General features: G+C 26.7%; 1 protein-coding gene across 4 annotated transcripts; it reads left to right on the top strand.

The window, feature by feature from the left end:
* The first annotated feature begins 1,912 nt into the window (after positions 1 to 1,912).
* Positions 1,913 to 17,191, top strand: LOC107444444 (T-complex protein 11-like protein 1). 4 transcript variants are annotated; one of them, XM_043038886.3, is made up of 10 exons: positions 1,913 to 2,049; positions 4,028 to 4,184; positions 6,573 to 6,714; positions 7,586 to 7,706; positions 9,444 to 9,664; positions 9,771 to 9,907; positions 11,484 to 11,650; positions 14,052 to 14,236; positions 15,167 to 15,339; positions 16,758 to 17,191. In XM_043038886.3, the coding sequence occupies exons 2-10, from the start codon at positions 4,031 to 4,033 to the stop codon at positions 16,949 to 16,951; spliced, it is 1,494 nt and encodes a 497-aa protein (XP_042894820.2). In that variant the 5' UTR covers positions 1,913 to 2,049; positions 4,028 to 4,030; the 3' UTR covers positions 16,952 to 17,191. The 4 variants fall into 4 exon arrangements, with proteins under 4 accessions (XP_042894820.2, XP_071034897.2, XP_042894819.2 ...); XM_071178796.2 differs by having other exon boundaries at positions 16,510 to 17,191; XM_043038885.3 differs by having other exon boundaries at positions 2,013 to 2,279.
* Positions 17,192 to 17,210: the final 19 nt, after the last annotated feature.

Below are 17,210 nucleotides of genomic sequence, written 5' to 3'. Positions count from 1 at the left end.
ATAAATATATACTAAAATGAATTTTTGCATGGAATTATCAGTGGATAAACGAATTTCACAATTGCGTGCATAAGTTTTTCAATACTTTTTAAAAGTTCTCGAGATTAGCGAAATACGCAAAAAGAAAAATTCACTCTCAGGGATCCAAATTTGGATCGCTCTCCTCTCCTGATGAAACTATAGGAATCATATTTCCCCGATTGCAGTTACTCCCCATATTTTGGGATTCAGAAATCCAAATCCACCGAAAAAGGTATATTTATTCAAAGAAAGTAAGTTTTTGCGGCTGATTTTGTAACTTAAAATGTCGTCTGCACAAATGAATTAACATATTTGAGGTCACCCCCTCGAACCATTAAGATTAAGTCCTTAAGCATAAAGAACCAATCATTAGATCCAAAGTTATGAGTTAAATAATCTTAAGAAACTGAAGCGGTAAAACATATTACTTGATTAAAAACATCATACACTGCAAAAAATTTACAAATTGGAAATAACAGTCAAACGCTCAGTTAACAGATTTTAATTATACATTATCCATGTCATTAGAAACCTTTAGTCATCACGACGTTCAAATGCCGTAATCATAAAAACCAATCATTTCTTGAGCAAGACAACAAAAGAAGGTATTTTGAATATCATCCACATTTTTAAATTTTTTGTCACACGGAAAATGCAGCTGTCGGAATGTATGGAAATCTGTTGGTGCAATGTCGGGCAAATATGGTGGATGATTGAAGAACTCCTAATTTTTTCCAGACTTTTCAAAATTACAATTGATGTTTATCAACTGATTTAAATTTTGCAGGCTTGATAAAAAGAAAAAAGGTTTCAGAAAACGTGGATAGTTACATCATTAATTAAGATCAAAAACCTGTTAAAATTAATAATTCAATATTAAAACTACTTACCAAAAAAACGATAAAAGTTTATCGATATTAAACACAAATGATACTATTTCAAGTAATTCGGATGATTCTTTATTGTTGTTTTCCGAATTATATAGGTCCCCCAGTGGACTGATCGTTAAGACGCGGTTCCCAGCAGATCACCGAAGTCAAGCATCACTGGCTGCGGTCAGTGTGCGGGTGGGTGACCACTTGGATCAGTCTTCGTAGGGACCGAGGGTGTGCGGTATTGGTCCTCGCTAAACTGTGCTACCGTAAAGTGCTCGACTTCGCGGGCAGGTCATCGGGCTACCGAAGCGGGGGTGCCATCCCCTCCGCAGAGGATCAAAATTGTGATGGCATATCTTCGGATCATCCTCCGGGATGTTTCCCAGACCGTCGCCAATAGCCCATCGTGCAGCTCTAGTGCGACGTAAATTAACAAAACAACAACGAATTATGTAGATACAGAAATATGTATTATTCTATATGAAGAAGAATACTCTATAAGTATTACAGTTGTAGTTAATTTACGTCGCACTAGAGCTGCACGATGGGCTGTTGGCGACGGTCTAGGAAGCACCCCTGAGGATGATCCGAAGACACGCCATCACAATTTTGATCTTTTGCAGAGGGGAGGGCACCCCCACTTTGGTAGCCCGACGACCTGCACGCGAAGTCGAGCACTTTATGGTAGAACAGTTTAACGAGGACTCATACAAGTATTACAGTTCCGCACGTTCTGAAACTGCCTGTATTCATAAGAAGAATGAAGTAATCAATGGGGACTTCTTCAAATGTTGGGCGCGTTCTGTTTTAAAATGATTTGCTAATGTTCTGGGTCGTTTTTACAAGTTCTTTAACCTTTTTCTTAGGGAAATTCTGCTTCTTATTTGATGCTAAAAAATGCGACCTGTTCTTCCAATGATTTTGATAGAACTAAAGGAAAATTCAATAAATGGCAGCCTGAAAATATGCTCGTACTCAAGCGTTGCGATCGCGAATAAATTATTTTTCAGTATCTACTCCTCACGACCTCTTCATTGTTTCCAACCACATGAATCTTACGAAAAAATTTGAATTAATCGTTTTGGTTGATGATCTTTAAACCGGGCAGAAGTAGGCATACAAAATAGTTTCTAGATTATTAAGAAAATCAAAAGTAAACGAATTTCCCTATTTGGGCACTAATTAAATTGAATGTTATAGAAATAGAACTCAATTGCTTCATTTTTGTCTTGTGTTTATGCCAAACGTTCTTCTTATAAAATTAAACTGCTGTGTTTCCGAATTTAATTTACAGAATTTTTTTAATAAATTATTAGAATTAAAATTTCGACTTTTCTAAATTTCTGTTTTGATTGGTTCTACTTTGTGATAAACCAGTATTAGGTTTGATTTTAATCTCAAAAATATATCAAATATAATACTTCTCAGATAAACACTATTTTCCAAAATTTTTTCTTTGTTGTTTTGTTTTTCATTAAAAGATTGAGCGCGTAAAAATAGTAGCTAGTGTGACAGTTACATGGGCAATTGAAATTTCTTTTCATTCTCTAACTTTTCATTCATTCATTAGTATTTGTATTCACTGAAAATATGTTCCATAATACATAGTACACATTTTAAAATATCAATACAAATCTAACAACTTTTAAAACTTCTATTTTCATATTTCAACATGTCAATAGAACTATGGTCATACTTTTTAACTAAGTATTTTATGTAAAATTTTATTATCATTACTGAAGTCCCCGTAAAGTTATAATCATTGTATATTTTAGAACATCTGTAGACTGTTTAGTTGCATACTTTTATAGCGATTCATAGACTTGAAAACTCCATATGATTAGCAATATTTAAATTTTTACTTGTTTTGGTTAGAACATCGCTATTTACTGACATTTTGTGGATTTTTTATGTTAAAAATCTTTTAAATGTGATTTCTAGAAAATATATGTAGCATGTGTTGGAAGAACTTACTGGTTTTGTGCAGGGATTTGGCTTGAGGCATTTTCTCAGTTTTTTTATGTGACTACATGATATGCCTCTAATTGTATCTTGTCATCTGAAAACCATTAACTTGTTATATAAATTAAGGGTTATTATTGATTATTAAAAAAGGAATAAAAGAAAGATAAATTATTAAATGTTCGATTCTCATTTGGGATATTTCCATATCAGTATTTGTTCATGCAAACTGAAACGTTTAGGTGCGAAATGTTCTTGCCCGGTTTCTTGATCTTTGCAGAAATATAAAAAAGAGCATTTAATGATTTGGTCAGAGGTAGTTATGGGTATTACCTTTCGCATTTGCCTCATTCTGTGATTTTTTATTTTATTTAGTTTCTTGCATGCTGCTTTTCCCCGTTGTCATTACAACTTTGATCATTTTGAAACAAGTTCTGTTAATGAAATCTTCTGTTTTCATCGATAAATTGAATGTTGTATATTCTAAATTATAGATTTTAGATACTTAGTTTTTCTTCAAGTGAAATGTTACAAAATTTAAAGAAAAAGAGAAAAAAATATAACTATAAGTGTATAACTATAAATAAAATATAACTATAAAGTGTAGTGGAAGATTTTTATATCAGTATTCGTGCTAAAATGGTTAACAAGGATTCAACAACAACCAATAGTCATATATGATAAACTAATAAAAGCTTCAGGGAAAACTCAAAGTGTAAAATCCGTAGCTACCCTTTGATAAACCACTGTATATCTTTAAAAAAATTTATTGCAAGTTCAAGAAGTTGCACTTTATTATTTCAGTTATTGGGAACAAATATCAATATGGAAATGTTCTCGAAGGGAAGATTAATCTGAAATAAAAGGACAGCTGCTTTAGTAATTTTTTAAATAGGAAAAAAGTAATTAGAAATTAAAACTGTTATATCTCTCTTGTTCTTATTTACACCCTTTTTCCAATTTTTCCCTTATTAAATTAAGGCAGGGTACAGTGCTCTAACCAAATACATCTAGTTATACAACATGAGTTAATTGTTTTGTTTCAACATTTTGAGAAAATTATCTTATGTAAATATGTTATTATATTGACATTTTTTTATGAGAATATTTGTATTTTTAACTAACTTAATATTTGAATTTTATGAAACTCTGTTGATTTTTTAACTTAGAAAATGGATTCAAACCAAGAGAAAGACGATGAAGCTAATTCAAATAAAGAACAAAGTACTGGTGAAAGATGTTCATCTGTCCCCAAAGATATCCAGTGCACAAGCAATACTAGACAAAGAACAACTTCAGATTCAGAATTTCCGTCAATTGTCCCTGGTAAGTTAATTAAAAAACTCTACCAAAGCAAAGATTTCTTTGGCTTGAAATATTCTTTACTAATGTATAATAATCCATTGTTAGTTGTATATTAGACTTAGGTTAGGGTCTTTGTAGAAAAACATGTAATTTGTACGATATAATAAATATCCTTTAATAATTTAATCAGATTTTATTTAAGTTTAAATAGTTTTTATATTTAGTTTGTATAACTTTTTAATTTTTATTTTATAATTGAGAGATTCAGCTTAAGAAATATTTTTTACAGTAGGCAAAGCGCAAACCAAAACTACCAAAACACAAAGTATTTTTTATGGAATATGCCTTTCAGTTAATTATAACTTTACCCCAAATCTAGCACACAACCATAGTCTGCATGTTTTTCACATATAATTTATTGTTACATTAAAAACCCTTTGTTGAATACTCATTCCTAAAAATCTAAAATATTTCATTTTTATAACCATTCAAATTTAATTTTTAGTATGTTTAAAAACTGGAATAGTTTTTAGTTTTAAGGTACATTTTGAATGTGTTGAAAAAGATGTAATCAATTTTCAGAAATTCTTCGTTTTGATAAAAATATTTTAATACAAATAAATAGTTAATGTTTAAAAAAAAGTAAGTAAAAAAAAATTCTGAATTTGAAAAAAAAAAAAAATATATATATATATATATATATATCTTTCTTTTTACTTTCTATGCTATTTTATTTGGTTGTCTAAAAGTCAGCAGCATTTTATGAAATTTTTTTTTACATATGCCACTTAGTTATTTTTTAAATTTTTTAGTACAAGATATTTTAAAACATATTTCAATTTTAAAACGTTTATTATTTTTTTGCTAGTTAATAAACTTTTTCACTAAATTAATTGTTTTACTTCTTGATTGCCACATTAGTTTTAATCATTAGTTTGTAGAATAAGGTTACCAAGTTCATTTAAAATTGAAAAAAAAAAAAATACCGTAAAACGGGGCGAGTCTACCCATTTTTTCAGTTTGTCAACTTTCAAGTGGTCAAACTTTTGTAAATATTAAAGAAAAAAGGCTTTTAATAGGTGTTTCAGAATCGCTATTTATCCCTCTTTAAAGCTGTGAAATCGATTTCAGAAAATATTAACAGTTACGCTGTTACTGTATATTTTTATAGAACTGCTGACAAATCTCTCGTTTGGGGCGAGTCTACCCATTCTACTAAAATGGATGTTAACATTGTAAATAATCAAATTTTACTATTAAATTGTTATTTTAGTTACTATATAGGATATTTATGAAGTAAAACTCATAACGTTATTATATATTCCATTTTTTTATTCATAAAATAACACAAATTGAGTATTTGATCAATTATCACATTTTGATCACAGTTTTGTTTTTATAATCATTAACATTATAAAATAACATTTTTTTCTGATTATTGTTGATAAAAATAAATTAAAATTAATATAAATTTACAATTAAATAATTAATAAATAATAATAATTAAAGATTATTAACAAAATCAAAATTCAAACATTGGGAATCATGAAAAATCCTTTTCCCATTCTTTTGGGAGGTAATAATAATTTATAAATAATAATTTATTTAACTTGCATTAAATAAAAAAAGTTAATTTTGTAATATAAAAATTGAAAAAATAGGTAAAATAAACATATTTTATATTTACATTTATATTTAACCTATAAATTTTCTTATTAATGATAAATTTATCAATGCAGAATTAAAATAATATACTCAAATTCATTTAAAATGACTTAATTTTAATATAAACAAAGTTCTAAATTATATTATTATGCTTTATTAAAACTAAATACGAATGGGTAGACTCGCCCAGCGAATTCTGGCTTTTTGTTTACAACAGCAAAACTTACATTCTTTTTGGTTTTTTTCATATAAAATTAATGTAATCTTAGTCTTAGATAAGTTTATCACTTTAACCAAAGTGAAAATAGTAATAATAATAATATACTTGCGGAGCACCAACTAAAAGTTTGCTGATTTTCAATACATATCTCTCAAAAGACGTTTGAACAGGTCGGTTAAAAAGACACCAAATAAATAAAAACGGATCAAACTACTACAGCGCCATCTTCCTTAGAGTCTGAACTAAGTCCTCCGTCGGTTAAAAAAAATTTTATTTGCAATTTAAAATAGTGAAAATTAAATAAAACTAAAATGGGTAGACTCGCCCCTGGATGGGTAGACTCGCCCCGGTTTACGGTAGCATAACAATTTTAAATCTATATTATTTGTCTTACATGGCAGCAAAAAGTTCTTGTTTTAGAATTTTCATTTTTAACTGTTTTAAAACTAATTACAAAGAATACATTTCATGTACAGAATTATATACTGTGTTTGTTTAAAATCTAATTAAATGTTTTCTTTCAGCATCTCCACCAGCTTTTGTTTCGCTTGAACAAATATTAAAGGCAGCAGAAGATGTCTCAAACTCGGGAATCAATATGGCTCTTGCCCATGAAATAGCTGTAAATAAGGATTTTAAATTGCAGCAAAATGCTCCTAAATCAGGGTATCTTACCAACTTATTCCTTTGCTAAATTGTTTCATTTTTAACATTTTTATTTCTTGCTTTATTTTGCATTACATCATTAAGTAATTCGAGATTTGTCTGTTAAATCACTGCATATGTATTGCTGATTTTTTAAATTTGTGAGTTTTAATTTTCTGTTTGAACGAATCTATTAAATATTTCAGCTATTTTTATTGTTAATTAAAATTTATGCAAAAGAATAAAAAAAAAAAAATTACAAATTTTGCTTTAAAATGTATTAAGAATTAGATTTATGCAGCAAATAATTTAACTATTTCAGCTTTAAACTTCATTAGGCGCAAAAGATTTTAATTTATGATAAAAAAAATTTTTTACATTTTAGTTCTTACCAAAAATATAAAATCTTAAGTCAGGCATTTTCTTCGAGAGTGAGGTTAGGTATCACAATTTATGCCAAAAATATTATTTTTAATTCAACTTAATTTACATATTTTAGTGTATTCAAAATTATTTAATCTGGTAAAACAAAATGTAATTTTTTAAATTTTTATTTGAAAGTTTAACTGTTTGATTTTAAAACATTGAAAATATGGAGAGGTGCAGAGATGTTTCTTTTTAGTGTAGCCTTTTTAATGCCTTAGAGTTGTAAATTTAAAGTTTATGTAATTTTTTAATGTCTTTTACTTCATAGATTACATTTGATTTTTCTCTTGTTCAATTTTTATTTTGCTCTTATTTTCAACTGGTTTACTTTAGCAAATTTAGTTGAACTTTGTAAACTTTGTTTAATATCTGTTATTGCTGATAAATATTCTAGATCATGAAACTTTAGTAAATATTCTTTATTACTAATATCTGTGTTCAATTGTTATAATGATATTTGTTTCAGTTTGGAACAAAGAGTAAGTGAAATCTGTCACAGAGCCTTTTGGGACGTTTTGAATAATGGAATTGCTAGTGATCCTCCAGATTATCATCATGCTATGATTTTATTAAAAGAAGTTAAGGAGGTAAATGCTGTGTTAAATTGTAATATTATGCTCTTAAACATAATTTCATTAGAGATAGGCTATATAGTATTGTATCCTGAAATATCAATAGTATGTGATTATGAATATTTTAAAATGTATATTATGAATAAAGTACATCAATATTTTAAACATGTCATATTATAATATCTTGTGAATACCATGACTTTAAATGAATAGTGAATCGACAGTTATAATATTGCTATGATTATTGACTACAAGAAATAGTAAATACAATAATATTGCAATCATAAACGACAATGGTAAATAATGAATATGATAATAGGGCAAGTATTATTGTTATTCATAATCATCAAACATGGTATTGTGAGTGATAATTTTGATTTAGTTAAAGAAAATACTGATTTATTTAAACAAGTATCTAAGATGGAGAAAGAAAATGTGATAAATTGTGAAGTATTAATATTTCTCCATTATATTATATTAAAATTCCGATGACTAATTTGTCTTTAACTAAACATATGTTGTTTAAATAATCATAAATGACATTGATTTAAAGTTTTATTTTACTTTAATAAATGTTTTAATCTAATATCTATGCTGTTCCTCATATCCAGTGTTTTCATTCAGCACGAGAACGCGAGAATCTCGCATATTTTTTTCTTTTCTTGCACATAAAAATGATACCCGCGAGAAATTCGCTTATTCTATAAATCAATTTCAAAATTCGGGAATTTCTCGCATTTTGGAAAAAGCTTTGAATTACGCCATTTAGAATAAAATCCGTTTCACTTTTCTTCTTGGATCTTTCATTATTTTCAACATCTGCTCCGTTATCTAGCTTCTCTATTTACCAGTATTGTTCAGAACCTTTTCGAACAACAGAACACAACCACGGAACCCCTTTCAGAACACATTTCTCTGCAACCACTTGTTTACCGTAGGTAAGGTTTCTTCATGTAAAACGTTAAAATTTTTATGTGCTAATGTAAGATGGACAAATACCTTGTAAAGGCAAAATCTTCTATGATGATGCACCAAAAATATTCAATGCTTTAAAAAATAGAAGACGTTAAAAATGTATTATAATTAAAGAAATGATTTTTTTCCAAGAGTTTTTGTGTTTTTTTTAGTTTTTAGAAATCTTACTTAACTTTTTGAAATCTCACCCTGTTTTTGAGAAAAGGTGAGAAATTCTCACCCATTTTTTTCTATGATGAAAACACTGATATCATTGCATTATTGGTTGTTTGTTATTGCTGTATTATTGTAAAAAGATTAATTAAAATTTTAAAACACTATTAGAATAAATTTTTGTTTTGTTTCAAAATGTTACACCAAAAATGTTTTTAAACCGTGATCAAAAAATAATTATATTTTACCAACAGTTGTGTTTGTTTTCTATTGCTATCTATTTTAATAAATAGCATGAGCTGCAAAACTAATGAAACCATTCTATTTTAAATTTTTATATCTTTTAATTTGATTTGTTTGTTTTTATTTCAGTTTTTTAAAAACTTTCTCTTCCAAATGGTCTAAAATTTTAGTGTCCAATAATAACCTATTAAAACTTTATAATTTAGACTTTTACTACATTTCTTTAAAAATTATTTTGCAGTTACTGTTTGTTTTATTGAATTGATAAAGAAGTTGAAATCAGTCAGTTTTTTAATTTATATTTCATCATATTTCGTAATTTTGTACTACATTCAAATTTAAATTGTTGCATTTTTATAATAAAATAAAATTTATTTTCAGATTCTTTTGTGGCTATTATTACCTCATAACAGTCGCTTGAAAAACGAAATAAATGAAGTGTTAGATATTGATCTGATAGAGCAACAAGCTAAAAATGGTGCAATAGATGTATTAAGTTATGCACAATTTATAATTTCCACTATGTCTCGTATATGTTGCCCAGCAAGAGATTCTAAAATACAAGAACTTCGGCAGCTTACAGAAATAGTTCCACTTTATAAGTAATTATCTTTACTAAATAAATAATTTTTGTGTGTTTGTTTAAATAGGTTTTTAAATTTATACATCAATTAAATTTTTATAATATTTTTTTAAAAATATTTATAGAGGTATCTTAGAAACATTAGATGTCATGAAATTGGATATGGTGAATTTCACTATTTCTCACATACGGCCTCATATCCAACAACAATCAGTTGAGTATGAAAAGAGTAAATTTCAAGAAATTATACGATCCTTGGAAAGTGAGTGTTCCATCATTTTGTGAAAAGTTTATTAGTTAATAAAGTCTTATTAGATTTTCAATTTTCTAAAAAGCCTTTATTATTGTTAGTATTTTTTTAAATTCTGTTTTGAGAAAAATATATATTTTTATTTGTAATTTAAAGTAAAGCTTTCTGTAGCAGTCAATTGTTGGTAAGAGGGTCATGGAGATAAAGAAACAGAATGATGGGGCAATATGGCTAATGTTTCACATGAATTGTCTTCATTTGCCAGACTACCTATCTATCTGAAGCTGTGTTTGCTCAGGCTGTAGCACATTGATATCATTACTTTAATCACCACTGTGCTATCAAGGCTCTTTATTTTCAGTTTAGCTACAAAATTTACTTGTGATTTATCTATTCTAATATTCTCTTTGTTCCTATCGTAAAATATGCACATTAGTTTTCAACTCTCAAGCATATCATTTTCTGCCTTAATTTCCAAGTTTTTAAATTTTCTTAATTAAAATGACAGATTTTGTTTTGTAAAAATGATGAAGGAAACTAAAAAAAATATAAATGTGCAAAAATTTTTAAATTATGTTGATTCTGCATTTTTTTGTTTTTGGTATGACCACATATATACAAAATGATCACCAAAGTTCTAATTTCTTATTGTTCAAATGGTTGTAGCTATAGTCATAAAAGCTGTGTCTAAGTGTAGCAAAATGGCAATCTGTTAGATGAGAGGAAAATGTTTCTCTGTTTCAAAAATGGTGCCAGGTATAGAAAAAAGTGTATAACAAAATGGTAGGGCATCATCAATTTAGTGTGAATAGACAACTTGTGAATAATAATGTTAAGAAAAGAATGCTTAAAATGCAGAATTTCTTATTCAGTAACCTTCCTATGAAGAAACAATTTGTTATCATAAGATTTCTTTAATTTTTATTTTCAAACTTTTCTTAAGCTTCGTATTTCTTAAATAAAGATATCCTGTGATAACTAGTTTTTTCTTCTTCCTAATTTTGTCATGGTGAAGGGAATCAGAATCTAATAAATGTATGTTTAAAGCATTCTTTTTCTAGCATAAATGTCCACAAGGTGTCTGCTGTACAGCCATTTTACTATTTCTAGACACCACTTTTATAGCTGTGGTTTCAGCTATTTAAAAGTTTAAGAGGATGAATATAAAGTTTTAATTGGTACCTGGTATATTTATGTGTTCAATTTAGTTATAATTTTAAACATAATAAAATTTTAAAAAAATTTGTAATTTTTAGAATATATTGCACTAAATTTTTGCTGATATCTTTTCAGTATAATTTATTGAAAATCTTTTTATTTTTGACTAATACGGTATTTTAATATAAATAAGTCACACTCTTCAGTCAATAAGTGAATAGTTTCTACTTAACTAAAAATTCTAATTGAATCTTGATCAAACAAAAATGCTCTTTGAATGAACTAAGTACCATTTTAAAATGTTATTAGAATTCAAACTTAGAGTTAATAAGTAAATGTTTAACTTCATTTTTTTTTCTCTTTAATTCAGATTTGAAAAAACAATATTCATTATCTTTCTATTATTTGAAAACATTTTGTTGGTTAATAGGTTTGACACCACCTGTTGATGGGTTGAAATTCACTAGATTGTGGCTTCAAAAGGCTTATACAGAGACTGTTGCTGAATCTGGTGATGCAAAACCTACTATTTCTACATTAATCAGTAAAGCATGCATTAAAATTCTAATATGGAAAGAAACTGAGAATTTTCCCGAGGTAAATTTACATTTTGCTATTTAAAACTTGTATGTAAATTATATATTTGCTACTTAAATTTTATGTATAGTACAGTATTTGTAACCTTTTTGTACCAAAAGTGCACATTCTAGAATATCAGCACCATTTATATCTTCAAGGTGAATTTATATTTGAAATTTACAGTGTTATATAACATTTAATAGAAAACTGAGTGTTTTTACATTGTCACACAACAGCAGGATCTGCAGACATTATGGTGCCTGTGGGCTTAGGTTTGGGGAATTTCTTGAGGAATATCACATTTGTCAAAATTGTGGGTTTACATTCTAACACACTAAGTTGATGAAGTTAAAATTTTTTTTTTAATGCTATGAAAATGTTTACTTTCTTAACCCCTGACGGGGTGAGGTTTTGCCTTCTATTCCTTGCTCCCGTGATATTTCCCGGCTGGAGTGTTCAGTAGTAACGCGCCAATAAGAATAAAACTAATTCATATCTTTTGCCCTGAATTTTTTTCTTCTTCTCATTTTACACACCAGATGGCAGTACCAAGATATTTTTAAGGTAATTGTAGATAATTAGTTTATTTTAAATTATTTTCTATTAACAATAAGCGATGTAGGAAGGAAACTCGATACTACTGTCCAGATTGTGATGTTGGCATCTGTATCTCATGCTTTGAAATTTATAACTCAAGAAAAAATAACTTTTCTTTATTTATATTATACGTAAGTTTAATAATTTTTTTTTTAAATGTTCAAAACACATATTTTTCTAATTTTCCTTGCTTGCTGGAAAACCAACATTAAGTCATAGTAACCCTGTTATCATAGTAATGTTGGCTTTTCTTAAACATTTAATTTTTTAAAATTTCAAGCTAAAAACAAATCAAAAATTGGACATGAATATATATATATTGTTCATACACATATTTTTATATAATTTTCAGGGATAAAAAAATAGGCACTTTTATGACCGATTTTTTGAAAATTAACCGATCGTTAAAGAGTCAATACAGATTTTTATAATATTAATAAATGATTAACTCAAACTAGAAAATCTGCAAAAGGTTATGGTATTTATTGAAATGTCTTTTACTTTAGAATTAGTTTCTCTATTAATAAATATTTTTTAAAAATAAAATATATTTATATTATGGATATTACTATGTATAAAATTTTTTAGGTTTAAATATCAATTTTTATTTTATAAGAGAATAATTTTAGTTATGAAGAAAACTTACGAAGCAAAATAATAAAGTTATTAATTAAAATGAAAAATTATAACTTTAATGTAGTCTTTTCCTGCAGGTATTTATGAAAAGTTTCTAATTTATTTCTATGACCAGAGATTGGAGTCGGAGAAATATTGTCTTTTTTCAGTTGTTTTTGAAATTCAAAAAATGTATATAATTTTTTTTTCTTTTTAAATTTTTAAGTCACAGTTTCATTCTATAATAATTCATTTTAAATAAATTCAGCAAACCTTTTGCAGGTCAACTTATTACAGAGCTACTGTTTATTTAATAATTTTCTTTTAAGTTACTTGATTTGCTCCAAAAAATATACATATAGAACTAGCTTAGAAAATTCCAGAACCAATATATTTGATATAAACATCGAACCCACTTAAGTAATCTGTAATAAATTATCTATTTTTCAGTACTACAGAATTATACTAAGTTTTGTTGGTAGGGTTATAAAAAAATTTAAAGTCAAATAAAAAATAACAATTGATTTTAAGAAGTGGAACATTTTGATAATGTTAAAAAAAAAAAAAAACGGTCGAAAAACTCTGGTTACAGAACTTATTATCGAAATCAATTAAAATCATAGCTGGTTCAGATGACCAAAAATTAATATTATCCAAATTTACATGAAATATTTTTTATGCCAATAAATAAAAATGCATTCGAATTAATGGATAAGTATAAATAGTTTACACTAAAGTACTGAATCATTCTGTTTCAATCATTATGTTTGATGAATCATTATGTTTCATCAAACATAATGATTCATGAATGAATCATTATGTTTCAATACTGTATTGTGTGAATCTTGACTTATAAATTATCACTTTTTTCAATCTTTTGCTATTCATGTCATTTTGATTTTATAACCATTAGCCAAAGTTGCATAGTTAGGAATTTGCACTTTCTTTTTTTGCCTAACAAAGGTGACACATATTGATGTACAGGCTACTAAATTATGTATTGAAATATTTCTGTTGCTGGCGCTTTATTATTATGAAACATCTAGTTTTACAAATCACACATATTTAGCTCAGATTATCTGGACTCTACCCTAGATGTCTCTTGCATAATTTAGTGAGAAATAGAAGGCTTGTTTGAAATCACTGTATTTTAGACTATTATTTTATAAAAAGTACACATTTTCAAGTTATAAATTTTTTTTAATAGACTTTACATCTGGACCACGAGCGTTTTATCACTCTACGGCATAATTTTACTGTGATGATATTAATTGCTACTGTGATATTGGTGACATATTCTATAGTTGGTCCAGCTATTCAAGGCATCACTGACTTTAAAGAAACTTTAAAAAAGCATTTGCAGATTATATTGGCTGATGCACCACAATGCAGGTATGTTTGTTTCTTTTTAAATAAAATTGAATTGTTTATAATGATAAGGAACATTTTTCGCTGTCTGGTGAAGGGAAAAGTATTTTTTAAATTTTGTTTTCACGAGAGCTAGATTTAAAAAGCAGTAGGTAACTTAGTAAACTTTAATCAATAAGACATTTATTATTTTTTAAATTTCTGGATTTCATTCTACACTACAGCTTTTAACCCTTACATTTTTACCTCCTTACAATATTAAAGGTAGTAGTGAAACATTAATTAAAATAAACAGAGATATTTTGAGTTTTACCAGCATATTGTGTGTATTGGTAGTCAAAATTGTTTAAAATAAAATTTAATTAATCCAGAATAAAATGCTAACTGTTAAGTTTTACTATCATTTTTATTATTTCAGAAAAATCTCTTTTCATAAGCGTGGGTAGTTGAGAAGTATGTAATACCAACTGTAATGATAATTCTAAAAAATAATACTAGTCTAAAAAAAAACAATTCTAATAAATAATAATAATATAAATAAATTTTATCTCAAAAATGTCCTAGAAAATTTTGGCAGGTATAAAGTATATATTTATTGCTAATGTATTAATTTTGGATTAAAAAAAAGTAATACGTGTAACTAAAATTTAAGTTTTTTAAGATATAGCAGCACTGCTACAAATCTTAATTAACTGTTTTTCTTGTTGAGCCAATTTAATTTTACTTCCTAATCCCCCAATAAATGAATATACATTAATCAATGCTACTTTTAACAAGAAATTTCCAATGCTATTTTATTAAAAAGCACAATATTTTAAATTTGATCCTCTAAATTACGATAATCATAACTAAATCTATATTCATATTTAATTGTAGTACTTAGTTTGATGTGATTATTTGTTATATGTTTTATAAAAAATCTGTGAAAAAATTATTTATGTAATATAAAAATAGTTCAAGCGATTTGGAGTCAAAAATGGAAGCAGCTGGTTTGCAAGTTTCTAAGGAAGTGAATGAATGTTTACAATCTCATGGATATCCAATTTTAAACAAGGAAAAGGAATCACTTCTGATTTCATCAATTAAAAATATTTCGAATGAAGATCAACATGTGCGACAACTTCTCAGTGAGTTTATTCTATTATTTTTAAAAATGAATGTATATATATATATATTTAAAAAAATGGTGTCTTTTAATATAAACAATGTATTTAAGGAAAAAATAAGGGATACTTTTAACATGGCATCTGTTGTAATGACCAAGGATGGTCACATTCCAAGTAAAATAAAGTTCCCTGAGATTTTCAAACTTAAATTGAATTAATGTAATTTTAACCAGAGATGTAGCTAAAATTTTTCCGGAGAGTGAAAATACTCCTTGAATTTTTTGGAGTAAAAACAATTTTATTATAAATAACAAAAACCCATTTCATAAGAAAACTTGCTTTTTAAGGATAAAATAGAAGAGATGTGTACTATTTTAAATGTTGACTTTAAGCATATTTTATATAAAATAATTCATTTTCCCAGTTTTTTGCATTTTCCATGATCAAATTGTCCAAGTCTTAATATTCTAATTAATATTTCTGTTTTACACAATTTTTTTCTTTATATATATATATATATATATATATATATTTTTTTTTTTTTGAAAGCTGTCTTTCTTATACTGTATTGTAAAAAATTATTTCTATTTATAACAGTGCAATAAAACCTAGATATATAGGTTTGAAATGCTAGGCTAAAGATGATGCAAATATGAAATTACAAAAGAGTAGAAATTTATTTTTTTTTAACGTCAAATAATTCTTGCTTGAGACTACCCAAAATTGATCTGTTGGTGTTTCGAGCGAATGAAGAAAAATCTGTTAAGTTAGAGAGATGACCTATCAGTTTTCACTTTTTTTAAAAGCATGTTACTGATTTTCAATGTGTGAAATACGCTTATAAAAGCATTAAAAATATGTCTGAATTTAAGATAACATTGATTTCTCTCATTAAATACAGTTAAAAAGATTAAACTTGATAAATTAAATTTTACTAAAAATGTTTTAATTGCTAGTTTTTTTTTTAAAAAATAAAATAACTAGTTAACACTTGGGCATCACTTGGAAGGCTTATTAGTAGTAGCTTAAACTCTAAAGATATTTTAAAATCCATATTTTCTTAAATGAGAATTTTTTGGAACATAATTTATATTAAATTTGGCATACTAGGCAGGCATTGGTAAAATTTTTTTATTGATATTAAATATTTTAAAACAACTATTTTGAATACAAATTTTCTTTTAAATGCAGTGGAACCATGATTATCCAGCACCCACAGGACCAGAGTTATGTTCGAAAATCGAAATCATTAGATAATCAGAGTTGCTTTATCAGATCAGATGATACAAACTTTGAACTTTGCAGTCACTAACTATTTTCAATTTGTATGTTAAAATTTTTCAATTGATAAATAATTAATATCAATAAAAAAAAAAGACTTCATAAATCCAGAGTCTATTTATTTAAGGATAATATACCATTTTTATCTATATTTATAGCAAAACGATTATTAGAGTTCATAGAGCTTTCGCTGCACACTAAATCTGCTGTGAGAATACCACCTGGTCTTTCATCATTACAACATGAACTTTCTGCATTCACTGGACAATTTTTCTCACTTGTGAAACACAATCAGCTGGTGTTTGGTGATTACTACAATAATATATTGGAAAAACTTTTGGCAAATGAATGAAATTCATTGCCAAAACCGTTGTTATTGTTTTGTTTGTAGAATATTTTTATTATGGTATATTTAGACTTCAAAATGAATGGATAATAATATTTATTTTATTTTTTACTTTAATGCATTTTCTTTTTTTTAAAAAAACAATAAAAAAAAAGATTTGAAAATAATGTTTATAATTATATTTTATCACTAATTTGTGATATTATTTACATACTTACACTCAACAATAAATATTTACTTAACTTATTGCTGTTTTTTTTCTTTC

Source organism: Parasteatoda tepidariorum, chromosome 3, assembly GCF_982258835.1.
Source record: "Parasteatoda tepidariorum strain Cologne lab strain chromosome 3, Ptep-v5.0, whole genome shotgun sequence".
NCBI classification, from domain to species: domain Eukaryota; kingdom Metazoa; phylum Arthropoda; class Arachnida; order Araneae; family Theridiidae; genus Parasteatoda; species Parasteatoda tepidariorum.
This window is presented reverse-complemented; position numbering and strand designations above follow the sequence as displayed.